This window comes from Ranitomeya imitator, chromosome 1, assembly GCF_032444005.1.
Source record: "Ranitomeya imitator isolate aRanImi1 chromosome 1, aRanImi1.pri, whole genome shotgun sequence".
Lineage (NCBI taxonomy): Eukaryota > Metazoa > Chordata > Amphibia > Anura > Dendrobatidae > Ranitomeya > Ranitomeya imitator.
This window is the reverse complement of record NC_091282.1, coordinates 566636291-566652780: the sequence shown is the minus strand read 5'-3', so window position 1 is coordinate 566652780 and position 16490 is coordinate 566636291. Positions and strand designations below refer to the sequence as shown.

The 16490-nt window shown below is 45.5% G+C and overlaps 1 protein-coding gene across 7 annotated transcripts in view; it reads right to left on the bottom strand.

The window, feature by feature from the left end:
* The window catches only part of PTPRS (protein tyrosine phosphatase receptor type S), a 715207-nt gene that overhangs the window by 276466 nt on the left and 422251 nt on the right, over positions 1-16490 (bottom strand). For 6 of the 7 annotated variants that reach the window (XM_069767783.1, XM_069767782.1, XM_069767785.1 and 3 more), the window contains exons 11-12: positions 12430-12735; positions 12084-12277 (exon numbers count right to left, since the gene is read on the bottom strand). The exons of the other annotated variant lie outside the window; for it this stretch is intronic. In XM_069767783.1, the coding sequence (XP_069623884.1) occupies positions 12084-12277; positions 12430-12735 (500 nt within the window). The remainder of the gene's footprint in view (positions 1-12083; positions 12278-12429; positions 12736-16490) is intronic. 7 annotated transcript variants of the gene reach the window in all.

Sequence of the window (16490 nt, the reverse complement as noted above, 5' to 3'; positions counted from 1 at the left end):
CGGGAGTGGGAGGTACGGATTAGTGCAGAGGTTAATCGAAAGTCATTTGCAGAGCGCAGTGGTCTGTTAGGCTGATAGACAGAAATGAGGGAGGAGATGTAAGGGGGTGCCGCACTGTGGAGAGCTTTGTGGGTGAGAACAAGTACTTTGAATTGTATCCTGTAATGAATGGGTAGCCAGTGTAACGACTGGTGAAGAGCGGACGCGTCCGAGTAACGATTAGCCACATGGACGACCCTGGCTGCTGCATTAAGGATGGACTGGAGAGGGGAAAGTCGAGTGAGGGGGAGGCCAATTAATAGAGCGTTACAGTAGTCCAGGCGGGAGTGGATCAGGGCGACAGTGAGGGTTTTAGCTGTCTCCATGGTGAGAAAAGGGCGGATACTAGAGATGTTCTTTAGGTGTAAGCGGCACGAGCGGGCAAGAGATTGTATATGGGAGGTGAAGGAGAGATCGGAGTCAAACATAACACCCAGACAGCGCGCCTGCTGCCGTGGTGTTATTATGGTGCCACCCACAGAGAGGGAAATGTCAGATTTAGGGAGGTTAGTAGATGGTGGGAACAGAAGAAGTTCAGTTTTGGAGAGGTTGAGTTTCAGATAGAGAGCGGACATGATGTTGGAGACTGCGGACAGACAGTCAGTGGCGTTCTGTAGTACAGCGGGGGTAAGGTCAGGGGATGACATATATAGTTGTGTGTCGTCGGCATAAAGATGGTACTGAAAGCCAAATCTGCTGATGGTCTGTCCAATTGGGGCCGTGTAGAGAGAGAATAGAAGGGGGCCAAGGACTGAGCCCTGAGGTACCCCAACAGTGAGAGGAAGAGGAGATGAAGTGGAGCCAGAGAACAGAACACTGAAGGAGCGGTCAGAAAGATAGGAGGAGAACCAGGAGAGAGCAGTGTCCTTAATGCCTAGTGACTGGAGCCTAAAGAGAAGGAGAGGGTGGTCAACAGTGTCAAAAGCTGCAGAAAGGTCGAGAAGAATGAGCAGAGAGTGGTCACTATTACGTTTTGCTGTCAGAAGGTCATTGGTCACTTTGATGAGTGCAGTTTCTGTTGAATGTAGGGGGCGGAAACCGGACTGTGAAGGGTCTAGGAGGGAGTGAGTGGAGAGGTAACGGGTAAGGCGGGAGTATATCAGGCGCTCCAAGAGTTTAGAGATGAAGGGGAGATTGGAGACCGGTCTGTAGTTGTTTGTGCAGGATGGGTCGAGGGTAGGTTTCTTTAGTAATGGAGTAATGATAGAGTGTTTGAAGGAGGAGGGGAAAATGCCAGAGGAGAGGGAGAGATTAAAGATTGTAGTTAGGTCACTTGTGACAACTGGAGAGAGAGACTGGAGGAGATGTGAGGGAATGGGGTCGGTAGTGCATGTAGTCGGACGAGAAGAGGAGAGGAGCTTGGAGACTTCTTCTTCTGTGATGGGATCGAATGTGGAGAGTGAGCCAGGGGCAATGAGGGGAGGGATGGGAGTCACTGAACTTAGTTGTTGGGAGCGGATTTCCTGACGGATATTGTCTATTTTCTCTATAAAATGGGAGGCCAGGTCACAAGCACAAATATCTGTGATAGGGGCTTGTGCACATCCCGTGACAAAGACGGCCACCAAAAGGATCTAGCCACCAAATCTCTGGTACCAAAGATTCCAGGATGCCCAGCCAACACTGAACAATGAATCTCAGAGATAACTCTACTAGTCCATCTATCAGGGACAAAGTTTCTCCGCTGGGCAACGGTCAGGTCTATCAGCCTGAAATTTTTGCAGCACCCGCCGCAAATCAGGGGAGATGGCAGACAAAATTACCCCCTCTTTGAGAATACCCACCGGCTCAGGAACACCCGGAGAGACAGGCACAAAACTCCTTGACAGGGCATCAGCCTTCACATTCTTAGAGCCCGGAAGGTACGAAACCACAAAATCAAAACGGGAGAAAAATAACGACCTGTCTCGGATTCAACCGTTTGGCAGACTCAAGATAAGTCAAATTCTTGTGATCTGTCAAGACCACCACGCGATGCTTGTGTCCTTCAAGCCAATGACGCCACTCCTCGAATGCCCACTTCATGGCCAACAACTCTCGATTACCAACATCATAATTACGCTCAGCAGGCGAAAACTTTCTAGAAAAGAAAGCACATGGCTTCATCACCGAGCCATCAGAACTTCTCTGCGACAAAACAGCCCCTGCTCCAATCTCAGAAGCATCAACCTCAACCTGAAACGGGAGCGAAACATGTGGCTGGCACAACACAGGGGCAGAAGAAAAACGACGCTTCAACTCCTGAAAAGCCTCTACAGCTGCAGAAGACCAATTGACCACATCAGCACCCTTCTTGGTCAAATCAGTCAACGGTTTAGCAACACTAGAAAAATTAGCGATGAAGCGCTGATAAAAATTAGCAAAGCCCAGGAACTTTTGCAGGCTCTTCACAGATGTCGGCTGAGTCCAATCGTAAACGGCCTGGACTTTAATAGGGTCCATCTCGATAGTAGAAGGGGAAAAAATGAACCCCAAAAATGAAACCTTCTGAACTCCAAAGAGACACTTTGACGCCTTCACAAACAAGGAATTCGCACGAAGGACCTGGAACACCATTCTGACCTGCTTCACATGAGACTTCCAATCATCCGAAAAGACCAAAATATCATCCAAATACACAATCAGGAATTTATCCAGGTACTCTCGGAAGATGTCATGCATAAAGGACTGAAATACTGATGGAGCATTGGAAAGCCCGAATGGCATAACCAGGTACTCAAAATGGCCCTCAGGCGTATTAAATGCTGTTTTCCATTCATCGCCTTGTTTAATACGCACAAGATTATACGCCCCTCGAAGATCTATCTTGGTGAACCAACTAGCCCCTTTAATACGAGCAAACAAATCAGACAGCAACGTCAAAGTATACTGAAATTTGACTGTAATTTTATTAAGAAGGCGGTAATCAATACAAGGTCTCAAAGAACCATCCTTCTTGGCCACAAAAAAGAACCCTGCTCCTAACAGTGATGACGACGGGCGAATATGGCCCTTCTCCAAGGATTCCTTTATATAACTCCGCATAGCAGCGTGTTCTGAACAATTGAACAATCGGCCCTTAGGAAACTTACTACCAGGAATCAAATTAATTGCACAATCGCAATCCCTATGAGGAGGTACGGCACTGGCTTTGGGCTCATCAAATACATCCCGATAATCCGACAAAAACTCTGGAACTTCAGAAGGAGTGGAAGACGAAATAGACAAAAATGGAACATCACTATGTACCCCCTGGCAACCCCAGCTGGACACAGACAGATTTCCAGTCCAATACTGGATTATGAACCTGTAGCCATGGCAACCCCAAAACGACCACATCATGCAGATTATGCAACACCAGAAAGCGGGTATCCTCCTTATGTGCAGGAGCCATGCACATGGTCAATTGGGTCCAGTACTGAGGCTTATTCTTGGCCAAAGGCGTAGCATCAATTCCTCTCAATGGAATAGGATACTGCAAAGGCTCCAAGAAAAAACCACAGCGCCTAGCATACTCCAAGTCCATCAAATTCAGGGCAGCGCCTGAATCCACAAATGCCATAACAGAATAGGATGACAAAGAGCAAATCAGAGTAACGGACAATAGAAATTTAGACTGTGCCGTACCAATGGTGGCAGACCTAGCGAACCGCTTAGTGCGCTTAGGACAATCAGAGATAACATGAGTTGAATCACCACAGTAAAAACATAGCCCATTCCGACGTCTGTGTTCTTGCCGTTCAGCTCTGGTCAAAGTCCTATCACATTGCATAGGCTCAGGCCCATGCTCAGATAGTACCGCCAAATGGTGCACAGCTTTACGCTCACGCAAGCGTCGATCGATCTGAATGGTCAAAGACATAGACTCATTCAGACCAGCAGGCATGGGAAATCCCACCATGACATCCTTAAGGGCTTCAGAGAGACCCTTTATGAAGATTGCTGCCAGGGCACATTCATTCCACTGAGTGAGCACAGACCACTTTCTAAACTTCTGACAATATATCTCCGCTTCATCCTGACCCTGACACAGAGCCAGCAAGATTTTCTCTGCCTGATCCACTGAATTAGGTTCGTCATAAAGCAATCCAAGCGCCAGGAAAAACGCATCAACATCACGCAATGCCGGATCTCCTGGCGCAAGGGAAAATGCCCAGTCTTGAGGGTCACCACGTAACAAAGAAATAATGATCTTTACTTGTTGAACAGGGTCACCTGAGGAGCGAGGTTTCAAGGCAAGAAACAATTTACAATTATTTTTGAAATTCAAGAACTTAGATCTATCACCAAAAAACAAATCAGGAATAGGAATCCTAGGCTCTGACATCGGATTCTGAACCACAAAATCTTGAATGTTTTGTACCCTTGTAGTGAGATTATCCATCCAAGAGGACAGACCTTGAATGTCCATGTTTACACCTGTGTCCTGAACCACCCAGAGGTAAAGGGGAAAAGAGAGACAAAACACACTGCAAAGAAAAAAAAAATGGTCTCAGAACTTCTCTTATCCCTCTATTGAGATGCATTAGTACTTTGGGCCACCTGTACTGTTATGACCTGGTGGTCAGGACAATAATGGACCTGGTGGTTAAGAGCACACGGAATGACCTGATAGTTACAAATAATGTAGGACGAGCTATGAGACGTGGGAACTCTGCTGACCGCAATCCCTAATCCTATCACGCACACTAGAAATAGCCGTGGATTGCTCCTAACGCTCCCTATGCAACTCGGCACAGCCTAAGGAACTAGCTAGCCCTGAAGATAGTAAAATAAAGCCTACCTTGCCTCAGAGAAATTCCCCAAAGGAAAAGGCAGCCCCCCACATATAATGACTGTGAGTAAAGATGAAAATACAAACACAGAGATGAAATAGATTTAGCAAAGTGAGGCCCGACTTACTGAACAGACTGAGGATAGGAAAGGATGCTTTGCGGTCAGCACAAAAACCTACAAAAGACCACGCAGAGGGCGCAAAAAGACCCTCCGCACTGACTCACGGTGCGGAGGCGCTCCCTCTGCATCCCAGAGCTACCAGCAAGCAAGACAACAATAAAAATAGCAAGCTGGACAGAAAAATAGCAAACCAAAGAAAATACAAGCAGGAACTTAGCTTCTGCTGGGAAGACAGGTCACATGAACGATCCAGGAGTGAACTAGACCAATACTGGAACATTGACAGGTGGCATGGAGCAAAGATCTAAGTGGAGTTAAATAGAGCAGCCAGCTAACGAATTAACCTCGTCACCTGTGGAAGGAAACTCAGAAACACCCACCAGAGGAAGTCCATGGACAGAACCAGCCGAAGTACCATTAATGACCACAGGAGGGAGCCCGACAACAGAATTCACAACAAGGTCCTATCCAGGATGCTAATAAATGTCTCCCATTTTCTTTGTGTATTTTTGTGTCTCAGGATATCATCCCAGTTAATTGCACCAAGATCCTCTCTCATCCGTTGGAAATGTGCCCTCCTGTAGTATAGTGTCCTTGTAACCCCTCTATTACACATCTTTTTAAAGGATACATGAAAACTTATTATTTTGTGATCGCTATTTCCCAAGTGACCCCCAACCCTTATATTTGATATGCGGTCTGGCCTGTTGGTTAATATTAGGTCTAGCAGTGCCTCCCTTCTTGTTGGGTCCTGAACCAGTTGTGAAAGGTAATTGTCTCTCATAGTTGTCAAAAACCGATTACCTTTGCTGGAACTGCAGGTTTCTGTTCCCCAATCTTTTTCAGGGTAGTTGAAGTCCCCCATAATAATGACTTCTCCTTGAGTCGCAGCTTCATCTATTTGCTTTACGAGGATATTCTCCATTGCTTCCATTATTTTTGGAGATTTATAACAAACTCCTATCAGTAATTTATTATTTTTTCCCCCTCCCCTTATCTCCACCCACAGGGATTCTACATTTTCATTAAATTCACCTACATTATCACGCAGGATGGGTTTTAAGGACGATTTTACATATAGACACACCCCACCCCCTCGCTTATCTGTACGGTCATTTCTGAACAGGCTATAGCCCTGCAAGTTAACAGCCCAGTCATGGCTCTCATCTAACCACGTTTCTGATATCCCCACCATGTCATAATTATGCTCCAACAACATTAGTTCTAATTCGTCCATTTTGTTGGCGAGGCTTCTGGCATTAGTATACATACATTTTATGTATCTCTCTGTACCTCTATTCTTTCTTAAATTATTAACTGTTCTAGCCCCACCCCCCATGCCACCGCCACCCCCAATTTCCTTATTTGTGCCCAGGTCTCTATCTGCACTATCTTCCCCTCCTATAAAATGAATACCCTCCCCCCCCAATTCCTAGTTTTAACACTCCTCCAACCTTCTAGCCATTTTCTCCCCAACACAGCTGCACCCTCCCCATTGAGGTGCAGCCCGTCCCTACCGTAGAGCCTGTAGCCAACTGAGAAGTCGGCCCAGTTCTGAAGGAACCCAAACCCCTCCTTCCTACACCAATTCTTGAGCCACTTATTTACCTCCCTAATCTCCCGTTGCCTCTCTGGCGAGGCACGTGGTACAGGCAGTATTTCGGAAAATACCACATTAGAGGTCCTTGGTTTCAGCTTGCAGCCTAATTCCCTGAAATCATCTTTAAGGACCTTCCACCTACCTCTAACTTTGTCATTAGTGCCAATGTGCACCATGACCGCTGGGTCCTCACCAGCCCCTCCCAGTAATCTGTCCACCCGATCAGCGATGTGTCGGACTCGAGCGCCAGTTAGGCAACACACCGTTCGACGATCCCTGTCTTTGTGACAGATTGCCCTATCTGTTCCCCTAATAATTGAGTCACCCACTACTAGCACCTGTCTGGCCTGCCCTGCTCTCCTATTTCCTTCCTAACTGGAGCAGTCACTCCTCCGGCTTTCAGAGGACATGCCTGGCTGCAGCAGTGCTACCCCTGTACTGGCACCCCCCTCATCTGCCAACTTAGCAAACTTATTGGGGTGTTCCAGATCAGGACTAGCCTCCCTGGCACTCTTCCCTCTACCCCGCTTCCTGTCACCCAGCTTGCTACTTCATCGTCCTGCAGCTCCATCCCACCATCCCCCCCATCTATCCCATTGAGCGTCTGCTCCGTGAGCAGAAGACTCCTCTCCATATTGTCTATGGATCTCAGTGTTGCCAGTTGCACATTTAGATCCAGAATCTGGTTTTCCAAATGCACAACGTGCTCACATCTCGCACAGCAGTATGCACCCTCGATCGGCTGCTCAAGGACTGCATACATGTGGCAAGATGTGCACTGGATGGCATTAACAAGAGTGGAGCACATTTCCTAATGGGGATTGCACCAGACAGAAAAGTTAAATAAATAAAATAAAAAATAAATACAAAGTATTAATAAAAAACAGACAGTAATTCAGAAATTCCTCCCTTGGAAACTCCCTGACTCCAAAGTCACTGAATCACAAGTCACACTTATCGCCGTTCACACTTACGCTCTGGTCACACTCAGCTCTCTCACACTCGCTATGCTGAAGATTTATAGATTTTTTTTTTCTCTAGTTCCCTTAACAGCGATCCACCTTGCTGTCCAATGCACTTCCAAAAAGGACTGGAGCCCCAAACAGCTGCCCCTTATAAACCCTTAATTATGAGCCCCCACCCTAAGTTAACCCCTTATGAATATAGCTACCCCCAATTCAGCAACTCACACCAATTCACACAGGTATCTGTTAAAGGCTATCCAAATACCTCTTCACTGAATCACAAGTCACACTTACCGCCGTTCACACTTACGCTCAACTCCTCCATTAGAAAAGAAGCTTCCCCATGCTCCATCAGCCATCATTGCATTATACAGCTAACAAGAGAGGACAGTATGTAATAAAAAACAAAGTTCTATATAATACAATATGTAAGGGACGGTAGTGTATATAACAAGAGAGGGCACTGTATAATAAGGGACGGCAATATACATAAATTAGATTATGTAATATATACACATGTATGTGTGTAGCCATATATATATATATATATATATATATATATATATATATACACATATATATATATATATATATATATATATATATATATAGCCTTGTCGCCATAAAAGGAGGGGGAACCAGACACAATTCTTGCACAGGGAACCCAAGCTGTCAGTGTTCGCCCCTGCCCAGCAAAACTGCCCTAACTAAGGTCACCAATGACCTCTTAACCACCAAGAGCAAGCGACACTACTCTGTCCTCCTCCTCCTCGGCCTGTCGGCTGCCTTTGACACAGTGGACCATTCCCTATTATTATAGACCCTCTCATCTCTTGGCATCACAGACTTAGCCCTATCCTGGATCTCCTCATACCTAACAGACCGGACATTCAGCGTCTCCCACTCACACACCACCTCCTCACCTCGCCCCCTATCTGTCGGAGTCCCACAACGTTCAGTCCTTGGGCCCCTGCTCTTCTCCATTTACACCTTTGGGCTGGGACAGCTCATAGAATCTCATGGCTTTCAGTATCACCTCTATGCTGATGACACACAGATCTACATCTCTGGACCAGATATCACCTCCCTACTAACCAGAATCCCTCAATGTCTGACCACTATTTCATCCTTTTTCTCCGCTAGATTTCTCAAACTTAACATGGACAAAACAGAATTCATCATCTTTCCCCCATCTCAAACGACCCCCCCAACAAACCTATCCATTACAGTAAATGGCTGCCCACTCTCCCCAGTCCCACAAGTTCGTTGCCTCGGGGTAATCCTTGACGCTGATCTCTCCTTCAAACCACATATCCAAGCCCTTTCCACTTCCTGTCGACTTCAACTCAAAAATATTTCACGAATCCATTCATTCCTCAACCAAGAATCTGCAAAAACCCTAGTCGATGCCCTCATCATCTCTCGCCTTGACTACAGCAACCTTCTGCTCTGTGGCCTCCCCTCTAACACTCTCGCACCCCTCCAATCTATTCTAAACTCTGCTGCCTGACTAATCCACCTGTCCCCCCGCTATTCCCCGGCCTCTCCCCTCTGTCAATCCCTTCACTGGCTCCTCATTGCCCAGACACTCCACTACAAAACCCTAACCATGACGTACAAAGCCATCCACAACCTGTCTCCTTCATACATCTGTGACCTCGTCTCCCGGTACTTACCTACACGCAACCTCTGATCCCCACAATATCTCCTTCTCTACTCCCCTCTTATCTCCTCTTCCCACAATCGTATACAAGATTTCTCTCGCGTATCACCCCTACTCTGGAACCCTCTACCACAACACATCAGACTCTCGCCTACAATCGAAACCTTCAAAAAAAGAACCTGAAGACCCACCTCTTCCGACAAGCCTACAACCTGCAGTAACCACCGATTGACCAAACCGCTGCATGACCAGCTGTACCCTCACCTACTGTATTCTCACCCATCCCTTGTAGATTGTGAGCCTTCGCGGGCAGGGTCCTCACTCCTCCTGTACCAGTTATGACTTGTATTGTTTAAGATTATTGTACTTGTTTTTATTATGTATACCCCTCCTCACATGTAAAGCGCCATGGAATAAATGGCGCTATAACAATAAATAATAATAATAATAATAAAGTGCCGCACATATCCGTAAGTCCCATAGGGAATGAATGAGACCAAACGCAGTGTTGCCGTAAATGATCCGTTCCACGGCAGATGCGGAAAAACTGCCAGATCTGCTGCAAAAGGCTACTTTCACATTAGCGATTTTTTCCAAAGTCACTGCCGACAGTGTCTGCTTCAGGCCGGGATCACACATGCGAGAAACACGTCCGTGTCTCGCATGTGAAATCCAAGCTCTGGCGCCGGCACTCCAGAGCGGAACGTGCGGCTCCATGTGTTGCTATATGGCCGCATGCTCTGCTCCACAGTGCCGGCGCCAGAGCTTGGATTTCACATGCGAGACACGGACGTGTTTCTCGCATGTGTGATCCCGGCCTCAGTCATACTCACCAATGGGGGAGGCAGCACTAAAAGGGCAGCATAATCTCTAAATATGGCCCTGGTTGGCACCTATCATTTTACTGGTTCAGCACAACAATTAAAAGTAATGTAGTACTGAATATTATATGAGAAATCAAGCAATTGCATTGTTTAGTTCCATAGTGGGACTAAAAAAAATGAAAATTCAAATAAAGCCCTTGATCCATACAGGTGGTTTTTGCCATTTTTCTGGCATAAAACACCTTCAAATGTAGTATATTTTTGCACCACTTTGAAGTGGCACAAAAATGTGACAAATTTTGACCATTTCACACCAAGTCCCGTGAAGCTTCATCAACATGGGTGGAGTATGGGGAATGAGACTTGGCTAAGGCCACTTGTTTAATTTATGCAAGATACATGTAAATTATGCCAGAAATGTACTCCAGTCCCTGATTGGGGTAGTTTGTGCTCGAGGTGCACACAAGTTTTAAAATTAAGTGGTGTGCCTCTGTACAAAATATGCCCACCTTACTCCAGCGGTTCCATTCACTGACTGGCATGCACAATGGCAGTATTAATTACGGTAATGGAGCCCAAAGAGTTTAAAAATATTGTAAAAAAAAAAGTGTTGTTTGATGAAAGCTATAACTCATTCCACAAAAAAAACAAGCCTTTATACAACTATACCAAAAGAAAAATATGGAATGCAGCAAAAAAAACTTTAAGCCTTGTGTCACTGAGACTCTTAAAGGGACACTGTCACCTGAATTTGGAGGGAACAATTTTCAGCCATGGAGGCGGGGTTTTTGGGTGTTTGATTCACCCTTTCCTTACCCGTTGGCTGCATGCTGGCTGCAATATTGGATTGAAGTTCATTCTCTGTCCTCCATAGTACACGCCTGCGCAAGACAGGATTGCCTTGTGCAGGCATGTACTACGGAGGACAGGGAATGAACTTCAATCCAATATTGCAGCCAGCATGCAGCCAGTGGGTAAGGAAAGGGTGAATCAAAAACCCCAAAACCCCGCCTCCATGGCTGAAGATTGTTCCCTCCAAATTCAGGTGACAGTGTCCCTTTAAAGGGTTAACACATTACCATATAACACTGTCTTGAAACTACAGTATATTGTAGGTTCTTATCAGTGGCTTTTCAACAGCAAAACATATATTTTTTAAACATAGATTAAAAGTAATAAACATAGGCATTCTGCTTCCTGCATCCCCGCGGATCTTGCGCTGGCCACTTCAGAAGCTATGTCTGCCACATGTAATTTGCAGCAACAGACATGTGACAAGAAGAGTGTGTCATTGGATATTATGTCCGGTGTGACATTAGGTAGATAGGGCAGACACCACGTCCGGAGAACTCCGGCGGGACCTGCGCTGCATCTAAAGGAGTGTTGGAATGTGAATATGCATCTGTTTATTATTTTCCTTCAATCCATATATAAAAGAAGCATTATTTTAGCTTTGGACAACCTCTTAAATGAAACAAATGCACTGCTAATTAGTTTAAATGGCACCTCCAAAAATTATTGACAAACATTCATTAATCCAATTGTAGTAATATCTATACACTATAACTTTTACTAAACAAACATTAAAATTAATAATCAATTATTAATTGTAATGTTTGTTTATTAAAAGTTTTATTGTATAGCTATTGCTCCAATTGGATTAGTCAGTGAAAGAACCTCTTAAATGACAGTCCAACACATAGAACAAGGGCATTAGACATCATCAAATTTTGACAGTCCATAAAAAGTACTATGGAAAATTATTATTTTTATTATTATACATTTTTATAGCGCCATTTATTCCATGGCGCTTTACATGTGAATACGGGCAAATATAGACAAATACATTAAACATGAGCAGATAACAAGGCACACGAGTACATAAGGAGGGAGGACCCTGCCCGCGAGGGCTCACAGTCTGCAGGGGGTGGGTGAGGATACTCATCTGTAGTCATCAAAGTAGAATGAAAGAACATTGCTAAAAGCAAGTGTCTGCTTATTACTTGTATTTCTCAGTATACTAAGTTCATTTCTACAGTTTTCCCAAAGTTGGTAAAATTATGGCTTACTAACATGACACACTATTACAAAATACTTATTTTTCCCAAATTTCTCACCTGAGCATCAGCCAGCATAACATCTCTTATGTAGGGAAGCCCTTTCGCTTCTCCATTTTCCATTTTAACATAGTGAATTTGGTAGCCTCGAATTTGTCCGTGTTGGCGATTTTGAATAGGGGAACGCCAGAATACTTTAATGGCGGTCGAGTTGAGGACTTCTGCCTCAACTTTGCGTGGTGGAGCACTAGGCACTGAGGATGAAAACAAAAGTCTTTTTTTTTTTACAGTAGGTAAAATATTTTTATGAGACAATGTTTCCATACAATACATTTGGCATTTATTACAGGTTAAACACGAATCACTAAGTTACAAAAAAGTTAGAGTAAGAAGAGTATAAAATTACCATCTTCATCAGTGCGTACAACAATGGGCGAGCTTTCAGGGCCAGGTCCCACAGCAGTATGCGCCACAACGGTGATACGATACTCCGTCCACTTTTCTAGAGCTTCTAGAAGGATCTCAGTTGTCTGAGGTGCAATGTCCTTCACTTCTTTAGGTACTGGGTCCTCGGAGTCCAAAGCACCGTAATGCACGCTGTATCCAGCAAGAATGCCATTATGACTCTCTGCGGGGGGTGGCTGCCAACTTACCAGTATTGTGGTGGACTTTGTGCTGACACACTTTACATCTTGAGGGGGGGCAGACGGTTCTATGAGAGGACAGTTAAGGGCAGGAGGGATAGGGCAAGCAGAGAAACAAAAGATGGGAAAGATAAAAAAAATGGAACAGAAAAAAAGGAAAACAACTCAAAAAAGAAAAAAGAAAACAATAACACCACAAATGTTTAACTAAAAAGTCAAAACGGAACATAATGGCAAATTAAAACAAATTCCTGGATGAGTAATGAAATTAATTTTAGCATTAATAAGACTCAATTAAGTGAAGTAAAACAAGTTCTTATTATTTTGCAATGGATGTGCTACTTGCCTAGCAAGATACATATTGTTCTAAAGTATTTGTCCACATCTATAGAACTGCTGTACAGTGGACTGACTAAGTCTGGGTGTTTCTTGTTCACAGTCTCTATTAGTAACTTGGCGATTGGTTATATTATCAGAGTAAATTTACCAGTATGATATCCAGTTACTAATGTGGAATCATTTTTGGTGCAAGCCTGTATTTTTATTTTAATTTATGCCACTTTATCCTGGGCGTTGTAAACTTCTAAACTGTTTAATACCTAGCTTGGGGAAGAGACAAACTGTTGAAAACAATAGCTTTTCCACCTCATGTCTGTCTTCACGTAAATGAACGAACACTATATTTAACAGGGCTGGCTACTTCATCTTTATTTTATTATATCTTTTCATAGACCGCACTGAAGGTATGATACTTTGATACAATGTAAAGTAGTCAGTGTACAGGTTGTATAACAGTGTAAATTTGGTGTGCCCTCTAAATAGCTCAACACACAGCCAATGATGTCTAAACCGCTAGCAACAAAAGTAATTACACCATTAAGTGAAAATGGCCAAACTGTCGCCAATTTGCCATTTTCTTTTCCCGGTGTCACGTGACTCATTATTGTTACAAGGTCTCAGGTGAGAATGGTGAGCAGGTGTGTTTAAGTAGGTGTTATCGCTCTCACACTCTTTCATACTGGTCACTGGAATCTCAACATGGCACTTCATGGCAAAGAACTCTCTGAAGATCTGAAAAAAAAGAATTGTTGCTCTACATAAATATGGCTTATGCTGTAAGAAGATTGCCAACACCTGAAACTAGGCTGTAGCAAGGTGGCCAAAGCCATACAGCGGTTTTAAACGAAAGGTTCCACTCAGAACTGACAATGCCATGGTCAACCAAGGAAGTTGAGTTCACGTGCTCAGCATCATATCCAGAGGTTGTCTTTTCAAAATAGACATATGAGTGCAACCAGCATCGCTGCAGAGGTTAAAGGTGTGGGGGGGTCAGCCTGTCAGTGCTAAGAACATACACTGCACATTGCATCACATTGGTCCGAATGTCTGTTATCCCAGAAGGAAGCCTCTTCTAATGACGTTGCATAAGAAATCACACAAACAATTTGCTGAAGACAAGCAGACTAAGGACATGGATTAGTGAAACCATATCCTGTGGTGTGATGAGATCAAGATAAACTTATTTGGTTCTGATGGTGTCAAACGTCTTTGGGAGCAATCAGGTGAAGAGTACAAAGACAAGCATATCTTGCCTACAGTCAAGCATGGTGGTGGGAGTGTCATGGTTTCCATAAGTGCTGCTGGCGGTGGGGAGCTACAGTTCATTGAGGGAACCATGAATACCAACATGTACCATGACACAGTGGCGTAACTACAAAGTGAGGGGCCCCGGTGCGAACTTTCAAATGCCCCCCCCCCCACGCCAAAATATTTCCCACCGAAATTCACATTTTCCCTATTAATTTCGCACACTATAGTTTTGTTGCAATGTTGTATAGTCTGACCTAATACTGCCCTGTAATTGCTGAGAAAAATGATTTTATAACTACTATGTCTCTATACTAATTAGGGCGATGTCTTCGGAAGTGCAGACTCTGGGCGTTCATGTCCTCCCTCGCTCTAATTCCAAGCACACTCCCGGCGTTTGAAATCTGTGTGCTGTTTCTTCCGGGTATGACGCTGCAGTGCGTCAATTCCGGTCCTGTGCAGTGTGGGGGTGTATTGGGTGTACTGGTTGGCTCCGGAGCATATGCACTGCACATTCTGACGCTGGCGAGTACACCCAATACTCCCCCACAGTGCACATGCTGGGCTCTGCCCACAGCCAAGTACCATTCTTCCCGACTCGGAAATTTACAGCCCGTACACACGCGGCTTCGCTCAGTGAACCCCGTACACACACGTCTCTGCTCCGTACACCTTGCACACACGCGGCTCCGCTCCGTGCACCTTGTACACACGCGGCTCCGCTCCTTACACCCGCGGATCTACTCCGTACACCTCATACACACGCGGATCCACTCCGTACACCTCACACACAGCTCCGCTCCGAACACTCCATACACACGTGGCTCCGCTCCGTACACTCCATACACACGCGGCTCCGCTTCGTACACTCCATACACACGCGGCTTCATTTCGTACACCTCGTAAACCCACTCCATACACCCCATACATACACGACTCCGCTCACCTCTTTCACTCGGCTCAGCTTTGTACACCTCGTACACACCTGACTCCGCTCCGTGCACCTTGTACACATTGCTCCACTACACACATACACGGCCCCGCTCTGTACACCTTGTACACACACAGCTCTGCTACATCCATACTCTAAACACCTCCTCACCCCACACAAACTTCCCCTCATTCAGCACTATGACAATCAGCACAGCAGAGTCCTGCATACACTGAGGCCACTGATCATGTGACCCCTGACTCCTCCCCTCCTGTGACCTCATCACAGGTCCTGTGCGCACAGATTACAGAACAGGTGTGTGTGTGTGTGTGTGTGTGTGTGTGTGTGGTGTGTGCGTGGCTCTGTGGGTGGAGGTAGGTGAATGACAGGTGTAAGCAGCACACTGGCCGCACATCAGCACTTTACAGTCGCGACTACACTTGACTCACCAGCTGCTGCAGGCTCCTCAGCTTTGTTGTTTCCCCTCCATCTCTGACAAGCTTCAGTGACACGCCCAGCCCTTCTGCTATGTCAGATGTCCTTCACGGACATGCCCACTCGCCTCACACCGCAGGAAGTCTGGGGAAGCTGGCCAATGTGGGCATGGCCAGCAGGGTGCGTGACTTGTCTGCTGAGTTTCCCGGCTAGTGCTACTTGTTTGCTGGACTGGGCGGGCCCCTAAGGACTCCGGGCCTGGTCGCAGTTGCGACCCCTGCGACCGCAGTTGTTACGCCGCTGCCGTGACATACTGAAGCAGAGCATGATCCCCCTCTTTTCGGAAACTGGGCAGCAGGGCAGTATTCCAAGATGATAACGACCCTAAACATATCTTCAAGAAGACTGCTGCCTTGCTAACGAAACTGAAGGTAAAGGTGCTGGACTGGTCAAGCATGCCTCCAGACCTAAAAATACATCCACCAGCTGTGTAATTGTCATCATGGAGGAAACTCCCCTGATGAATCTCCGCGATTGGAGAAGAAACGCGTAAGGAGGCGTTGACTACATCTTACATGGTGGGGGGTGTCTGTAGTAGGGCTCACTTGGGCCTGTCCTTGTGAGGACAGGAGTTACTGCTGGGGCACGACAGGGGTTTAGAAATAAGGTCCCCGTCCCCTCTGTCTGATCCTACAACTACTGGACCCTCCCTGGGACCCTCTATTCCTGGGTACCCTCGTCCACAATTGGTGAGACCAAACCAGTTTTTTATTAGAGCAGTTTTCGGCGTGAGCACTTTTATTTTGCATTTGTGTTGTGTATTTTTTGTCCATTTTTAAAAGTATTAGTAAAGGTCATGTTTTAATCTTA